General features: G+C 45.4%; 1 protein-coding gene across 2 annotated transcripts in view; it reads right to left on the reverse strand.

Moving 5' to 3' along the window:
* The window catches only part of ADAMTS17 (ADAM metallopeptidase with thrombospondin type 1 motif 17), a 259,822-nt gene that overhangs the window by 136,799 nt on the left and 104,075 nt on the right, over positions 1-18,948 (reverse strand). For both annotated transcript variants that reach the window (XM_040414242.1, XM_040414241.1), the window contains exon 8: positions 3,915-4,020. In XM_040414242.1, coding sequence (XP_040270176.1) covers positions 3,915-4,020 — 106 coding nt within the window. The remainder of the gene's footprint in view (positions 1-3,914; positions 4,021-18,948) is intronic.

The following is an 18,948-nucleotide window of genomic DNA, read 5'->3' on the forward strand; positions in this document are numbered from 1 at the left end:
CAAGGTAAATAAGTTGTAAAAACAATCCCAAGCCTCAAGACTTAGCTTATTTTGGGAAATCATCCATAATAACTGCAATTACATTGCTCTATTAGTGAGATCACTGCAGAATACAGGTAAAGTGGTGAAAGCCTAAATATACCTAAATATAGACCTTTACCTCATTATATACACATTGAAAAAAACTGTGTGTGATCTCAATAACCACAACATTTCAAGCCTATACATGTACATGCAGATCACTATACCCATTATATAAGTATATTGTCAGGACCTAATTTGTTCAGCCTCTGATGTGTGCCGCTTAATGCATACGATGGAATCATTCCCCGGAAATAGCTTTGCAACACTCACCTACTGTCAGTATACAGGCATCAGTATACTTAATAATGACTTGTACAAAGAGATGCTGAGATGTGCTGTCATAATATGTCACTGGAGATGTGATCTCAGGTGAACACAAATCATATCACACCTTCTCAAAGCGTAAGAAGTAGTGTCATCATCATTATCATCACTGAAAGCAAGCAGACTTTATCCTAGTGAAGGTTAGCATTGGATCCTCACTAGCTTATAACATCACTGGTTTATTGGAAGCACATCACATGAAATGCTAACGAAAGTCAATGATTGTTTTATACAAGCGAATAGTACAAGTGGTACCGCAGGCTTCAAAGTCCTGCCGCTAGTTAGATGGCTGGATGCTATCCAATAAACTAAGTACAGGCTCACACTGAGCACTTACAAATTACAAGCACACAAATTCAAAGGAGCCACAAAAGGCCACGTACACATAGTTGACCAAGTCAAATCCATAATTACGTACAAATGCATTTTTTCTCAAGGAAGTTAATTGCTTATACTAATTATAAGCCAGCCTTATGTGCATTACCTAATAAGAGATCTGTAGGAAACCCTTTCAAAATTCAAAAGCTTTTCCAGACTTTTAATCACTGAGCAGAACTACTTATTAGACGTCAATCCTTCAGACATTTGGAGTTCAAGTTTGGAAAATGTACTGCCCCAACGTCTTATAATTATTTCCCCCGGTAGTACAACTCTAGATATGAGATCGTATCACTTAGGCTTCTTATTACAATTCCATAAAAGAGCACCTCCTGGCGTCAGAGATGATTAACTAATCAATATGTGTTCTCTAGTCAATATCTCGAGCAAACCGATGGCGATACAGAACGAAGAAAAGATGTATGTTTACATCTGTCTTGGGCTTAGGGTTCATGCACATGAATGTGTGTCGCCTGTGGCGTGCATTGGGGACTGCAAATTGCGATCCCGAATGCGTGGGCACGATCTGTGTGGCCTGCACTGACGGATCCAGACCCACCGTCTGTGTGGCCTGCGCTGAAGGGTGCAGACCCACCGTCTGTGTGGCCTGCGCTGAAGGGTGCAGACCCACCGTCTGTGTGTTGCCTGCGCTGAAGGGTGCAGACCCACCGTCTGTGTGGCCTGCGCTGAAGGGTGCAGGCCCAATCAACTTGAATGGGTCCACGATCTGTCCGCATGGCTAAAAAATTAGAGCATGTTCTATTTTTCTTCCAGGGCGGAGGCGTGGACCGAAATGCCACAGAAGCGCTCCATAGTGCTTCCGTGGCCTTCCGCTCCGTGCCTCCACTCTGTATCTTCTCGATTGCGGACCCATTCAAGTGATACGATGCACGTGGCCGGTGCCCGTATATTGCGGACCCGCTGTTTGTGGGACGCAATACGGGCATGGCCAGCACATGTTTGTGTGCATGAGCTAACAGAAAAACAGAATTCAATGTGGTGATGGATCTGTCACATAATGGACACCAGGGGAGCCTGAAAGACCTCTCTGACTAAAATCCGGTCTATCTCACCAGGAGAGAGATAGTTTGTGGACTCTCATTGCAGTCTTTGGTGGCCATTTGGCACCGGGAGTGGTGTGGAGTGGGCCCGACATGCATGTTGGTGCCTGCATTCCTTGGATATAATGGAGGCCATTTTGGCACCAAAAATGACAGAAAGTAAAGAAGGCCCAGCATGCATGTGGAACCTACACTCGCTGAGTTGTGTGGTAGCCGTCATGGCACATAACGGGTAGAATTTGGTGTTGGGAACCCGTCTTACAGAGATCGCCTTGACGTGCGGCAGACGGGCTCAAATAATTTTGTACAAAATGATTTGCCAAGCATCTCTAATTTATAAGTATAGCACTAGCAATTATTATGCAATTTTGTACTTTATTTGGTTTGCAGAGAGCTGTTGCATTGCATGTTTTGTTTTACAGTGTTGTTATCAGCCATAGCAATGTGCCCCTGCGCTTTGGGATGTGCTGACTGACCCCCTTTTTCTTTATTGGTTTATGTTATGGTATCCATCACTTTTTAACACTTTTTTTCTGGAATTTTTTACGGAATCTGAAACAGATTCTCCTAACAGAGTCTCGAACCCAGAAGTGAACCTGTCACCTGGAATTTGGCAATAGAGCTGAGGACATGGGCTGCTTGATCACCGCTAGCACATCCGCAATACCCAGTCCCCATAGCTCTGTGTGCTTTTATTGTGTAAAAAAAAAACTATTTGATAGATATGCAAAATAACCTGAGATGTGTCCTGTCCCTGAGATGAGTCCAGTGTGAAGGAACCCAGCACCGCCCCGCATACTCCGAATCTCCTTCTTGCTCCCCGACGTCACAAAGCTAGAGCGCCGTAATCTCGCGATGCGTGAGCTAGTGCATGCGCAGTGTCGTCATAGTGTTCCTTCCCTGTGCTGGCATCAGTTTCAGGGAACGAACTGCGCATTCGCTAGCTCGCGCATCGCGAGATTACGGCGCTCTAGCTTTGTGACGTCGGGGAGCAAGGAGGAGATTCGGAGGATGAGGGGCGGTGCTGGGCTCCTTCACACTGGACTCATCTCACGTACAGGACACATCTCGGTAATTTACATATCTATCAAATAGTTTTTTTGACACAATAAAAACACACAGAGCTATGGGGACTGGGTATTGCAGAAGTGCTAGCGGCCATCTAGAAGCCCATGTTCTCAGCTATATTGCCAAATTCCAGGTGACAGGTTTCCTTTAAAGGGGTCTTTCAACATTTCACAAGTGATGGTCTATCCTCAAGTATCCATTTGATTGGCAGGGGTCCGACAACCCGCGACCCTGACTATGAGTCGCTCCATGTCGGAACTACTCCCGTCCGTTGTGTAGTCAATGGAGCTGGTTACTGAAACATTTACTTCAATGGAAGCGGCGCTGCAGTAACCAGCACTGCAAATGAAAGGAGCCGTGTAGCTCTGGCGCCAGAGCTACTGAAAAACAGATGTTGGACCCCACCCCCAATTATAAAAAAAAATGGGCTATCATGAGGATAGGCCATCACTTGCAAGCATTTGGACAATCCCTTTAATGGTGCAACCTAACCACTGTTGAGTAAAAACATTTTCTGTGGATAAAGGTTTTTCGTGAATAAAGATTATTTTATTTGTAAGGAAAATGTATTAAATATTTTTGTTTAAAATAAGCATTAAGTATAATTTTCACCATGATAAGGATTTATTCTATAAAACTGGAAGACTGATGCACAAATTAAAGATAAAGATAAATCTAAGCTGAACGTCTGATTATTCATGTGTCATGGCATGGTAAATCCAAGTGCGTGGTGACATCACAATGTGTTAAACGGCATATTCAGCTCTGCTATACTTTAATGTTGGCCCAAGATGTATAGAAGAGACTGCTTATAACAGGCTGACTTACCTGATGGGTGCTCTCTCCAATAATTATTTTAGCTAATATCTTAATATGCTGTGGCGGGAGACAGACTGTAAGCATTAATTATATCAGAAAGCTGGGAATTAACACATAATATCAATGGGCATGTTTTGAGCAACACATAGCACAGAGGACAATGCTGAAATGATGTCTTACTTGTGACCAAGCTCATGTGCTATAGTAAAAGCCAGGTTGAGGCCATTGTCTTCTGCCAGGACACACTTCCGTTTAGGGCTGCATGCTCCTCCGAGGTAGGCAATTCCTGCAGATGAAATTGAAAACCATTAGTTCTGAGAGTTTATGTCAATTTAAAGGAAAAGTTAAAGACTGATCATTTGGGTATGTTAACAAGGGGCAGATTTGTTGCAAAAATGGCAGAAATGGTCCAGTTCATCTGAACTGAGCTGTATGGGATTACTTTTGCAGAGAACAAATTTAAGAAAAATGCACAACCTATCCTGTCGCTGTCCTTTTCCCCTAATAGAGCGTGTTTTCCATTGGTTTACAAAAAAATGCAGGACTGCAAACACTTCTAGGAAAATACTCACCTTTGTGCTCCTTAGGGTGCATTCACAGAACTGTATCCGTTTGCAGTCCGCAAATTGTGGATCTGCAAAATATGGATGTAGTCCGTGTTTATCCCGCACTTTTCAGGGGCCCCATTAAAAAATGCTTATTCTTGTCTGCAAAATGCACAACAATTGGACATGTTTTATAATTTTACAAAATGTTTTATAATTTGCGGCTCGGCTGCACGCATGTGAACAGCACAGAGATATGTTGTCCGCATTTTTTGCAGTCCCTTATAAATGAATGAATCCGTGTGCGATCCACAAAAAATGCAGATTGGAAGCGGACCGAAAATACGGTCGTGTGAATGCACCTTTAGTTTAAATAGCACATGGTCTGCTGTAATGTAACTAAGCCACATCACATAATCATGATGAGCATGCTGAAATATGAATGGTGTTTTGTGATGTGACATTCTGATGTGATGGTGCAACATTATGTGACATCACCTACATAATAAATAAAAATGGAGGAAAATGCATGTATTAGGGCAGTGTGTAAATGATGTTTTTCTGATACAAATCCCCTTCAGATCCATTAAGTTCAATTATAAAGAATAGGTCTGCTGCAACTACCACTAGGGGGAGCTTAGGAGCTTACTGCCTACTGTTTATTATTAAAAATCAATGTATGAGATGTATGCAGTAAGCTCACATGGTTCCCCTACAAACAGCCAGAACTGTATCATTATGGCGGTTTTTCCAGAAGTTAAATATTGATGACCTAGGTCAGGGATAGCCAACCTGCGGCTCTCCAGCTGTTGCAAAACTACAACTCCCAGCATGCCCACACTGCTTACAGGTATCATCCTACAGCAGGGCATGGTGGGAGTTGTAGTTTTACAACAGCTGGAGAGCCGCGGGTTGACCATCCCTGACCTAGGTCATCAAAATAAGATCCAAATAAGATTGCTGACACCGCCCCCACCATTCAGCTGTTTTAACAGGCGGTGGCGCTCACCTTCCTAGGTCGGCAATGTCATGTTCAGTGGTCAGATGGCTTATGTGCAGCTCAGTCCCTTTCAGGTGAATGGGCCTAGGCTGTAATACCAAGCACCGCCACTATACAATGTATGGAAACTTAAAGCTCACTGGAGTGATGAGACCTCTTCAAACAGCTGATCAGCGGACCCCCACTCATCTGATATTAATGACATAGGCCATCAACATCGAACTCCTGAATAACCGCTTTAACTCAAAAAGAATCAAGATGAGGATTGCTACATCTGTACAAGTGAATTGTATATGAGATGAATGGATGGATAGATGACAGATAAATAGATAGACCAATAGATAGATAGATAAACAAGTAACAAATAAGATATCCCTCCAAAATCAGGTGACAGGGTGGTAGACCCGCTTTATTTACACCAAATGCAAAGTTTCATCCTAACACAATAAGGCCTTTCTCAAGGCTTGAGAAAAGCCTCAAGTGTTGGTCTGAAATGGTGCATTTAGAGTGAAAAAAGTGGGTCTACCTCCCTTTCACCTGAGTTTGGAAGGATACCTTATTTGTTACTTGTATACCTTTCGACCTAAAACCCACTGTCTTGGAGGGATTGAACCCAGGCTCGGACTGGCCCACAGGGGTACAGGGGAATCTGCCGATGGGCCCCTGAGCAAGGTGGGCCCCTAGTCTCCCACCACCTGCACAAGTAGCACATAACACTTTAGATTTACTGCACTACTTACATATATTCAATGTACGGCATCTCAACCAGCCTATGTTCATATAAAAAACCTGATAGATTATTTATTATACTTGAATGTATCCGTATGGTGGGCCCCCAAAATAAATTTTACTGCTCGGCCCTAGGTACCCCAGTCCGACACGGATTGAACCCACAGCTATCTGGACTGAGAGTGCTGCTATTATTTTCATTCTAGATAGATAGATAGATAGATAGATAGATAGATAGATAGATAGATATTAGTGAGGCAGACAGAAATTTCCATCTTCTACATCTGATTTGGCAAGAACTTTGCATACTCTAATTAGAGTTTCCTTTTCTCCTCCCTTATAATCTGCAGGCTGAGAAGCTTCAATTACATTAATACAGATGGATCCCTTATGGGCGATTATTTTATTAACCTATGACTAACAAACAAGTGATTTGCTGCCATTTACAGGGCTTCACTCTATTTCTAGACTGCATTAATCATTACAAAAACACTGATTTATGAGGCCAGGATAAGGATAAATGCTATCATGTCTATCATTAGCTTTGGTACTCCTCTATATATCTCATTCATTTATGTGTTGGGGCAGTGCTGATGTTATTATACCAAAAGTGTAAATGAGCTCATGTAACCAAAGAGTCTACTAAGAATAATTGCTTCCTTTTCCAATCTCACATTCCAGGCGAGCAAAACTGCAAGCTTGCACATCAGTGAGACACAATACCGTGTAGTGGTAGCATTGCTTACAGACATGTAGTGAGGCCTGTACACACTTGCTGGCAGGGTTACATTCAGCTTCCTCGCACACTGCTACTAGTGGGTTACCCCAGGACAAGTCCTGAAGAAACTGTGGTGGAATTTCATTGCTTAAATGGAAAATGTGATGGGATCTTCTCATATAAACTACGGTATTTTCATTCCTACAAGTGACTTCAGATAAAACATCTGTAGCTCACGCTTTTCATGTCATTACCTTCAGTGGTGTAACATGGGGGGATGGAGGGGCAGTTGCCACGGGTGCCATTCACTGTGTCCAGGCCCGGTGGACCTGTCTGTCAGGGGGCTGCTTAACAAGATTAAAGGGGTTGGCCACTCTGTTAGCACTTATTAAAACTTAAAAAAAAAGTAGGGAGATATTACACTTAGGCCCTTTTTTTTTTCCGTTTCCGTTTCATTTTTTGCCTTCTGTATACGGACCGTATACGGAACCATTCATTTCAATGCATCCGCAAAAAAAAACAGAAGGTACTCCATATGCCTTCCGTTTCCGTATTTCCGTTCCGTTCAAAGACAGAACATGTCCTATTATACTATACTATAACGGACAAGGATAGTACTGTTCTATCAGGGGCCAGCTGTTCTGTTCCGCAAAATGCGAAATGCACACGGACGTTATCCGTATTTTTTGTGGATCCGTTTTTTGCGGACTGCAAAATACTGAAAAAGCCATACGGTTGTGTGCAAGAGGCCTTACTAATATATCTTCTTAAGCAGATCTGCCTGGTTTTCCTGCTATTGGCAGCCACGCCCCCTCCTGTCCTGCTCTCACAGCCACGCCCCCTCCTGTCCTGCTCTCACCACGCCCCCTCCTGTCCTGCTCTCACATCCACACCCCCTCCTGTCCTGCTCTCACCACGCCCCCTCTTGTCCTGCTCTCACATCCACGCCCCCTCCTGTCCTGCTCTCACCACGTCCCCTCCTGTCCTGCTCTCACCAGCCCCCTCCTGTCCTGCTCTCACATCCACGCCCCCTCCTGTCCTGCTCTCACCACGCCCCCTCCTGTCCTGCTCTCACCACGCCCCTCCTGTCCTGCTCTCACCACGCCCCCTCCTGTCCTGCTCTCACATCCACACCCCCTCCTGTCCTGCTCTCACCACGCCCCCTCTTGTCCTGCTCTCACATCCACGCCCCCTCCTGTCCTGCTCTCACCAGCCCCCTCCTGTCCTGCTCTCACATCCACGCCCCCTCCTGTCCTGCTCTCACCAGCCCCCTCCTGTCCTGCTCTCACCACGCCCCCTCTTGTCCTGCTCTCACCAGCCCCCTCCTGTCCTGCTCTCACAGCCACGCCCCCTCCTGTCCTGCTCTCACCAGCCCCCTCCTGTCCTGATCTCACCACGCCCCCTCCTTTCCTGCTCTCACAGCCACGCCCCCTCCTGTCCTGCTCTCACCACGCCCCCTCCTCTCCTGCTCTAACATCCACGCCCCCTCCTGTCCTGCTCTCACCACGCCCCCTCTTTTCCTGCTCTCACCAGCCCCCTCCTGTCCTGCTCTCACCAGCCCCCTCCTGTCCTGCTTTCACCACGCCCCCTCCTGTCCTGATCTCACCACGCCCCCTCCTTTCCTGCTCTCACAGCCACGCCCCCTCCTGTCCTGCTCTCACCACGCCCCCTCCTGTCCTGCTCTAACATCCACGCCCCCTCCTGTCCTGCTCTCACCACGCCCCCTGTCTCCTCCATCCCTGCACATGCCATGAAGGAGCTACCTGGTCCCTGCCTGAAGGAGTGTGCTGCTGTTTGGGTCCTAAAGCACCCTGCTTGTATCAGAGGTGCTTTCCTTCTGTGACTGGCACTCCTGGCCGTGCAGGGCTGGCAGGGGCTTAGTAGGGACACTTGTTAAAAGCTAAAATAAATAAACTTTTGCAGGAGGAAGGGAGACTGAGGGGAAGCTGTGATGGCTGATCTGACTGCAGGCTCTGCCCCCTCTGTTTCCCCTGTACTGAGAGGATCCTGTGGGGATGTAGCAGAGCCAGGGAAGCGCTGTGGACCACAAACTGTGAGCAATCCCAGTGTCTGTCCTGTTTATGGCCCCTCTGCTCTGTGTTCTTATCACAGACATGGCAATACATGGCATATATGCCCATACTTACACCATTCACCCAGACAATTAATAAATAACATTAAATAAAAAATAAAAAAAACACAGACTAGAGAGTGGAGATAAAAATTGGCCATGGCCTGTTTATTAAACTCAAACTTTCAACTTGAACTTTAATATACCAACTCTGAGCCTAGTCATAAACTCCGACTCAATCAAACCATAACCGTACATCAGAGTCCATCCCATCACGGGATGACTATCCAAACCACCCTCCTTAGAACCATGGCCATCATTCAACCATTGGGGCGGGCGGAGAGGGGGCACGAAGGATTCGGCTCCACGGGCAGGTGCAAACGAAAGGCAACCCAACCGGCGGAGCACGGACATTTATAGCCCATCCACCGACCCCTTCAACCAATCCTACCATTGTTACCAGGGTCTGGGTAACCCTACCCGGAACCCTTGGTCACAATAGGTCAATCAAAGGGGGATCACTGCACTAAATCCGCATTGTGGATAATGTAAAGAAAGAAAAATTCAACGTATTGTATTATGTTATATTATGTATTTATTGTTTAATAAAAACGATTTGATTTAAAAAAAAGGGGGATCACTGGGCAGCATCAAACTTCTGCCCAGAGATCCAGGCAGAAGTGGGACAACTTTTCCCTCCAAAACTAACAGGCTAAAAATAGGCTGTCATCACTGGGCAGAAAACCTATATACCCAAGTGATGGTCACCTAAAGGTCAGCAGGCAATGCAAATATTGCCATGTGTACCCCTCCTTAATGTCCGGGGTCCCTCCATGATATTACAGCCAGACCAACAGTTCAGGAGCTTTAACCCCTTGTGAGCTGTCAGTTTGGCTGAGGTCAGTGATGTCAGCAGTAGTCACCGGTCTCACCATCTATAAATGTGTGCCCTCTCCTTCCTGCACTCTGTATATGGTGATATGTGACCCCCACCACTGCATATCGAGATCCGGGACCCCCTGTACACTGTTTATAGTGATCTGTGCTAACGGTAGGCTACGAGTGCCGCCGGAAGTCCGCTCCGGCCCCATTCACTTTTATGGGGACAGGTCGGCGATGAGGCCACAGCACGGAAAACATGCCGAGAGGCGGCCGGATAAAAAAGGCAGCGTGCTGGGCATCAGTGAATGTGAATGGGCCGGAGCGGAGTTCCGGCGGCACTCGTGGGCTACCGTTAGCACGGATCACTGTATACAGTGTAAAGGGGGTCACGGATCTCGATATGCAGTGGTGGGGGTCACATATTACCATATACAGAGTGCAGGAAGGAGAGGGCACACATTTATAGATGGTGAGACCAGTGACTACTGCTGATATCACTGACCTCAGCAAAACACTCGTAGGCTAGCATTCGCACGGATCCGGCAGGGGAACAGCCTGCCGGACCCTGCTAACGCTAGTGTGAAAGTAGCCTTAGTCGTGTGATGATAGAGAGGAGGCTCTTCTCTATGTGAGCAGAAATCTGAAATCTACTGAAATGTATCTAAAAAGATAAATTTTCCGGGCCACTGGCCCCGCCACACTCCATTTTCGGGAAAGTGCTGAGGGTGGTGTAAAAACTTAGATCGGCTGTCTAGACCTGCAGCAGATTTAGCACAGGGGCTCAGGCTGGATGTTAAAGGGAACCTGTCACCTCAAAAACGCATATAAAACTGCCAGCATTACCTTATAGTAGCCCCCAGTCTGTTCATAATCATATGTTTAATCCGGTAGTCTGATGCTCAATAGCTTAAAAAAACTATATTTTAAGCGCCATCAGCGCTATCTTGCCGGTCAGATTCAAGTCAAGGTAAGCACGCCCCCTAACCGTCCCCTCTGATTGACAGCCAGAAGTCTCGCGCATGCGCGGTGCACTCCTTGGTAAGGCACGATCCCGTCTCCGGCTGTCGCTGTTAGCCGGATTTTAGGCAGTCTTCTGCGATCCCGTTAGACTTCTGCGATCCCGGCCGCACTTCAGGCAGTCAATCAAGAGAGAGGACGGTTAGGGGGCGTGCTTACCTTGACTTGAAGCAAGAAAGCCGCTGCCCCCTTGACTTGAAGCTGACCGGCAAGATAGTGCTGATGGCGCTAAAAATATAGTTTTTTTTAAGCTATTGAGCATCAGACTACCGGATCAAACATATGATTATGAACAGACTGGGGGCTACTATAAGGTAATACTGGCAGTTTTATATGCGTTTTTGAGGTGACAGGTTCGGTTTAAATGTGGGGCAGGGAGAGACACTTTTCTGTGACTCCACAATAACTATTTGTGGCAGAATTTCCCCATCCTTTCATATCCCTTGGTCGAACTTCTTAGGGCTCATGCACACGAACATATGTATTTGGTGGTCCGCAAAAAACGGATCCGCCAAAAATACGACAGATGACATCCGTGTGCATTCCGTATTTTGCGGAATGGAACAGCTGGCTCCTAATAAAACAGTCCTATCCTTGTCTGTAATGCGGACAATAATAGGACATGCTCTATTTTTTTGCGGAACAGACATACGGACACAGAATGCACACAGAGTCACTGCCGTTTTTTTTACGGACCCACTAAAGTGAATGGTTCCACATACGTTCCGCAAAAAAAACAGAACAGACCTTACACATGGCAATTTGGGTGCAAAATGTTGGATCCTTGTCTGCGGAGCCACATCCCATCCCTGCTAAGCACAACTTGGTGCAGTGGATTTTTCTAAAACTAGACACATAAAAGTTTGCCAAGAGTGCACCAAATTTTGCCGCATTTTGAGACAAGGTCTTCACATTATTAAATCTTAAGGCAATGAAGCACTTTACATTTACTAACACAACAGTTCCTGAACTAGTGTAGATGATAAAAATAAGAAGAATATAACACTACTAGCACAAAACATATACAGAATTAAGAACTTTATAAAGAATGAGAGAAACATACTGTATTTTATTTGAATACTAGCAGAAGGCCCAGCTTTCCACGGGTATATTTAATCTATTTAATTGAATGTTTGTGTATGTCGTTAAAAGATATCGACAGCATCCACTATAACAGTGACATCTACAGTACCCTGCCCCTTTAACAGTGACCTCCACAGCGGACTGCCCCCTTAACAGTAATATCCACAGCATCCCGCCCCCTTTAACAGTGACCTCCACAGCAGCCGCCCCTTTATTAGTGACCTCCACAGTACCCTGTCTCGTTAACAGCGATTTCCACAATAACCCGCCCCTTTAACAGTGACCTCCACAGAGCTCTGTTGCCTTAAAATGTGACCTCCACAACACCACGCACCCTTAACAGTGACCTCCACAACACCCCGCCCCTTAACAGTGGCCTCTACAGCAATCTGCCCCTTAACACTGACCTCCATAGAGGACCGTCCCCTTTACTGTGACTTCCACAGCAGCCTGCCCCTAGGGTGGCCAGAGGTCCGGATTTAGGACGGACAGTCCAGCTTTCAGACTCCCTGTTCTCCGTCCGGCGCAGCTCACTCTCAGATAGTAGCAATGTGCTGTCTGAGCGTGAGCTGCAGGGAGAAAGTCACCCTCCCCCCCACCCCTGCAGCGGACAGAAGTTGATTTTTACCTTCATTTTTTAATCCCCGTCGGCTGTGGAGTGGTTGTGGGCGTGGCTTAACCTGATCGGGGCGTGGTTTAGTGGGACCTGGTGGCAGGCTTTTAAGTCCATCTTTTGAAAGTGGCCTGAATGGCCACCCTACCTGCCCCGTGAACTGTCACTTCCACAGCACTCCGCTCCCTTAACAGTGTCATCCACAGCGCCCTGCCCCTTTAAAGCTGACCTACAGCAGTGAAGAAAAATGGTTCGGTTGTTATGGAAACCTGGTGTAAAACTGTGTGTATTTGGAGACTAAGGGCCTGCGAGCTTCTATTGGCTGATAACGATCATGTGACCAGGCTTCTATTGGCTAATGCATTATTTTTTATTTATTTATTTTTTGTATCTCAGGAACGGTACATCCTAGAGAGCGGAGACCTGGTCTAAAACCTTTCCGGACACCTGATGTACCTGTGTGCCAAATTTCGTGATTGTAAATGCCATGGTGCAGATTCCTTTAGCGGACGGACATACATACACTCAGCTTTATATATTAGAAGATGGGGGAAACCAATAACCAATTTAGAAAATACACATAGAAGTGCAAGAATAAACCTGGGGTGTCACTATAGGGAGTGCAGAGGCTGTATCCAGAACCCGGAGCCTGAGGGAAGCCACAAGATACCTGGTCTCTTTATATGGGGAACAGAAATCTGGTGGACCCCCTCTGGCTCCAAGGCATGGGGGGGACACATCAACATCTACCAGATCCCATCATTCTCGATTCCTGTGCATGTGTTTGCATATATTTCATATATCACTGAATAACATGTAAGGGGGTTATGTAGCTTTGTAAGGGCTCATGCAAACGAATATGTCCTGGCCAGGCCCGTATTGCGGCCCACAAACAGCGGGTCCGCAATATACGGGCACCGGCTGTTTGACCCATTCACACGTGCAGTGCGGAACGTAGACATGGAACCCCACAAAAGCACTACGGAGTGCTTCCATGGTTTTCTGTCCGTGCATGTTCTATTTTTTTGCGGTGCGGACGGATCACAGACCCATTCAAATTGAATGGGTCTGCACCCGTCTGCAGCAGCCACATGGATGGTGCCCATGCATTTTCACGATCCCCAATGCCTAGAACAAACAGCAAGCGTTCGTGTGCATGAGCTCTAATACTGATGACCTATCCCCAGGACACATTATTGGTGGAGTTTCGAATCTCGGCACCCCCACTAATCAGCTGTTTAAAGTGGCTGCAGCGCTTGCGCAGCAGCTGCTTAAATATTTACATCACTCTGAATGATGTTCATACTCCTCACACCATATTTTTCGCAGCATTTGTTCCGAGTATTGTTCTGTTCACTAGAAATCTGGATAACCTCCTTTTAATTGTGGTTTCCAAAATCACAGCATCATGGCCAACAAATAATACATTTATCCAGATGCTGTTCTTATAGTCTTTGTGGGTAGAAACAGATCGTTTTCATCACTTATAAAATAAGAACCTTAACTGTTTGGTACAGAATGTCCTAATCACAAGTTGCAGAGTTAATCTCCATATAACTATAGCATCTTTATAGTGAAAGAATAACCACAGCTTCTACCAGATGTTACCAGACACTGAGGATGCTCTCCCTGCATTGTTCAGTAGAGTGCAATCCATGCGCAGCAACTTAACAGCAGTCATTATATTGTCTATGTTAATATTTTCTCTTTGAGGAAAACAAAAGGGCAGATACTAATGTGTATATTTCCATGACTTCCTCCTTCACCCGTCCAGATGTTACTGATCTATATACTGTATGACATATTCCCCTCAGTCATAGGCACTGACCCAGATGGCTATCTTACTAATTGGCTTTGATGTCATTCATTCTTATGTCAATGGGATTTGTTAAATCCAATCTTAGTAAATACGAGAGCTGGCTTGTGACCCGCCGCATTTTCCTTGAGTCGGGAACAGACCAGCAGGGACCTGGTGAGAGTCAAAACACAAAAGGAAGGGGACTGGTGAGGGACAGTAGCCTATCTGACAAACTGTGACTGTAAAACAAAGATTTAAAGGGGTTGTCCAGGCTACAGACAGGTCATTAATATGAGATGTTCTGTTCACTGTGTAGTTTCCGGCACCAGCGTACTGCAGTGAAGTTCCCATTCATGTCAATGGAAGCTGATCTGTTGTATCCCAGGCATGATAACTACACCGTGTACGGGCATGTTCTCTGTACACAACATTGTATACATGTATTATGCCGTGGCTGCCCAAAACAGATAATCAGTGGGGTTCCTGGGTGTTAGACCCCCCCACTTATCTGATACTGATGAGCTATCCTAAGGATAGGTCATTAATATCTGTAGCCCTGACAACCCCTTTAACTTCCTCCGCAGATTTTTCACAGATTCCTTCAAGAACTTATTGGGGGAAATTTAGCAAAACTGATGTAGAGGAAAACTGGCTTATTTGCCCATAGAAACCAATCAGATTCATCCTTTCATTTTCCAAAGGAGCTCTGAAAAAATAACACCTGGAATCTGATTGGTTGCTATGGGCAACTAAACAAGTTTTCCTTTACATCAGCTGTGATAAATCTCCCCCACTGAGTATGCCATGCATAATTTAAGGTAATGTTTGTGTACAGTCGTGGCCAAAAGTTTTGAGAATTACATAAATATTGGAAATTGGAAAAGTTGCTGCTTAAGTTTTTATAATAGCAATTTGCATATACTCCAGAATGTTATGAAGAGTGATCAGATAAATTACATAGTCCTTCTTTGCCATGAAAATTAACTTAATCCCAAAAAAACCTTTCCACTGCATTTCAATGCTGTCATTAAAGGACCTGCTGAGATCATTTCAGTAATCGTCTTGTTAACTCAGGTGAGAATGTTGACGAGCACAAGGCTGGAGATCATTATGTCAGGCTGATTGGGTTAAAATGGCAGACTTGACATGTTAAAAGGAGGGTGATGCTTGAAATCATTGTTCTTCCATTGTTAACCATGGTGACCTGCAAATAAACGCGTGCAGCCATCATTGCGTTGCATAAAAATGGCTTCACAGGCAAGGATATTGTGGCTACTAAGATTGCACCTCAATCAACAATTTATAGGATCATCAAGAACTTCAAGGAAAGAGGTTCAATTCTTGTTAAGAAGGCTTCAGGGCGTCCAAGAAAGTCCAGCAAGCGCCAGGATCGTCTCCTAAAGAGGATTCAGCTGCGGGATCGGAGTGCCACCAGTGCAGAGCTTGCTCAGGAATGGCAGCAGGCAGGTGTGAGCGCATCTGCACGCACAGTGAGGCAAAGACTTTTGGAAGATGGCCTGGTGTCAAGAAGGGCAGCAAAGAAGCCACTTCTCTCCAAAAAAAACATCAGGGACAGATTGATCTTCTGCAGAAAGTTTGGTGAATAGACTGCTGAGGACTGGGGCAAAGTCATATTCTCCGATGAAGCCTCTTTCCGATTGTTTGGGGCATCTGGAAAAAGGCTTGTCCGGAGAAGAAAAGGTGAGCGCTACCATCAGTCCTGTGTCATGCCAACAGTAAAGCATCCTGAGACCATTCATGTGTGGGGTTGCTTCTCATCCAAGGGAGTGGGCTCACTCACAATTTTGCCCAAAAACACAGCCATGAATAAAGAATGGTACCAAAACACAATCCAACAGCAACTTCTTCCAACAATCCAACAACAGTTTGGTGAAGAACAATGCATTTTCCAGCACGATGGAGCACCGTGCCATAAGGCAAAAGTGATAACTAAGTGTCTCGGGGACCAAAACGTTGACATTTTGGGTCCATGGCCTGGAAACTCCCCAGATCTATATCCCATTGAGAACTTGTGGTCAATCCTCAAGAGGCGGGTGGACAAACAAAAACCCACTAATTCTGACAAACTCCAAGAAGTGACTATGAAAGAATGGGTTGCTATCAGTCAGGAATTGGCCCAGAAGTTGATTGAGAGCATGCCCAGTCGAATTGCAGAGGTCCTGAAAAAGAAGGGCCAACACTGCAAATACTGACTCTTTGCATAAATGTCATGTAATTGTCGATAAAAGCCTTTGAAACGTATGAAGTGCGTGTAATTATATTTCACTACATCACAGAAACAACTGAAACAAAGATCTAAAAGCAGTTTAGCAGCAAACTTTGTGAAAACTAATATTTTTGTCATTCTCAAAACTTTTGGCCACGACTGTACATGGCAAATTTGTGGCAGAAATAAAAAAAAAATGCATTACCTAAACGTGAATGGGGTTGTTTCTGCAGCATGTGCATGGATTTCTGCACGTCCCATTTAGGTGAATAGGAAAGTTGCAGAAACTTATGTAGCGTAAAGAATTTGTTATAGAAAAAAAAGGGTTAACTGTGTTATTGAAAAAGTGTGGCTCAATGTAGGGACTGTAATACAAACCGGATTCCAAAAAAGTTGGGACACTATACAAATCGTGAATAAAAACTGAATGCAATGATGTGGAGGTGCCAACTTCTAATATTTTATTCAGAATAGAACTGAGCGGGAGCGGAGCAGTCTGACGAGGTAAGTATTTTTTTTTTAAATGTGCACACCACCACTGCCTGGCTATAACTCACAGGGGGGCACCTGGCATGGAACTAAATGTCAGGCAAGAAATCCTCCACAGGGGACCAATGGGGAACACAAATATATTTCAATAAGAAAAAAAGGCAAAAAAAAATGGAAAAAAAATTAAACAGATAACAGAGGGGGCAAAAATGCAATATATACACACAGGGGATAAATGATTATGGAATATATACAGAGGGGGCAAAATGGATATATACAGGGCCCCTCTATTTATATCCATTTTGCCCCCTCTGTATATATTCCATTTTCCCCTCTTTATCGATATTCCACTTTCCCCACCTGTGGAGCAAAATTGTATATATCTTATTTTGCCCCCTCTCACATTGTATATATTCTGAGTGAGAGGGGGCAAAATAAAAATATATTCTGAGTGAGAGGGGGCAAAATAAAATGTATTGTGAGTGAGAGGGGGCAAAATAAAATGTATTGTGAGTGAGAGGGGGCAAAATAAAATGTATTCTGAGTGAGAGGGGGCAAAATAAAATGTATTCTGAGTGAGAGGGGGCAAAATAAAATGTATTCTGAGTTTGCTGACATTGCTGTTCTGATGGGGACATTGCTGTGCTGATGGGGACACCGCTGATGGGGACATTGCTGTGCTGATGGGGACACCGCTGATGGGGACATTGCTGTGCTGATGGGGACAACGCTGATAGGGACACGGGTGTCCCCATCAATGGTGTCCCCATCAGTGGTGTCCCCATCAGCACAGCAATGTCCCCAACAGCAGCGTCCCCATCAGTGGTGTCCCCATCAGCACAGCAATGTCCCCAACAGCAGCGTCCCCATCAGTGGGTGTCCCCATGATGGGAATATTGTTTTTCTGATGGGAATATTGTTTTTTTGATGGGAATATTTTTTTTTTTATGGTAATATATTGCTTTTCTGATGGGGACATTGCTGTTCTGATTTGGCCATTGCTGTTCTGATGGGGACACCGCTGATAGGGACACGGGTGTCCCCATCAATGGTGTCCCCATCAGCCGCGTCCCCAACAGCAGTGTCCCCATCAGTGGTGGCCCCTATCAGCTGCTAATGGGGACTCCGCTGATGGGGACATTGCTGTGCTGATGGGGACATCGTTGATGGGGACATTGCTGTGCTTAAGGGTGACACGGCTGATGGGGACATTGCTGTGCTGATGCTGACATTGCTGTGCTGATGCTGACATTGCTGTGCTGATGCTGACATTGCTGTGCTGATGGGGACATTGCTGTGCTGATGGGGACATTGTTGTGCTGATGCTGACATTGCTGTGCTGATGCTGACATTGCTGTGCTGATGGGGACATTGCTGTGCTGATGGGGACATTGCTGTGCTGATGGGGACATTGCTGTGCTGATGGGGACATTGCTGTGCTGATGGGGACATTGCTGTGCTGATGGGGACATTGCTGTGCTGATGGGGACATTTTTGTGCTGATGGGGACACCGCTGATAGGGACACGGGTGTCTTTGCGTTGTTTTGCTAAAGTTTTTTCTCTTTTGTTCTCAGTCATATCATGCTGATTACAAAAACGATCCATGTAAAATATATACATTTAATTTAATACATAACTGATTTTTTTTTCCGGCCCCCGAATACTTGTAAAATCTTCAATGTGGCCCTCCTGTTGAAAAGTTTGGAGACCCCTGCTTTATAATATTCAGAGGCAAAGGCGTCAGTTCTGGAGCTGAAGTGAGTGCAAAATCTCCTCCTCAGTTTTAGATGAGTTTAAAGACGCTAGGTCTGAAGGGGACAGTGAGGGCAAGGAAAGTGATGCCAAAAAGGAAGCTATACAAGCTGGGGAGGGTGGAGGGTGGTCTCATCTTGTTGTAAGTTATATGGGAAGAATAAAATGAGGCAAAAGTATTTGCGATTTCTTGCGGATGGGTAACAGGGAGTTTTAATCTCTCTATTTTAGATTCCGCCATTTTACGCTTCAGTTGGTGGGCTAGCAACGCACCTACTCTTTCACCCAT

The sequence above is a fragment of the Bufo bufo genome, chromosome 1 (genome assembly GCF_905171765.1).
Source record: "Bufo bufo chromosome 1, aBufBuf1.1, whole genome shotgun sequence".
NCBI classification, from domain to species: domain Eukaryota; kingdom Metazoa; phylum Chordata; class Amphibia; order Anura; family Bufonidae; genus Bufo; species Bufo bufo.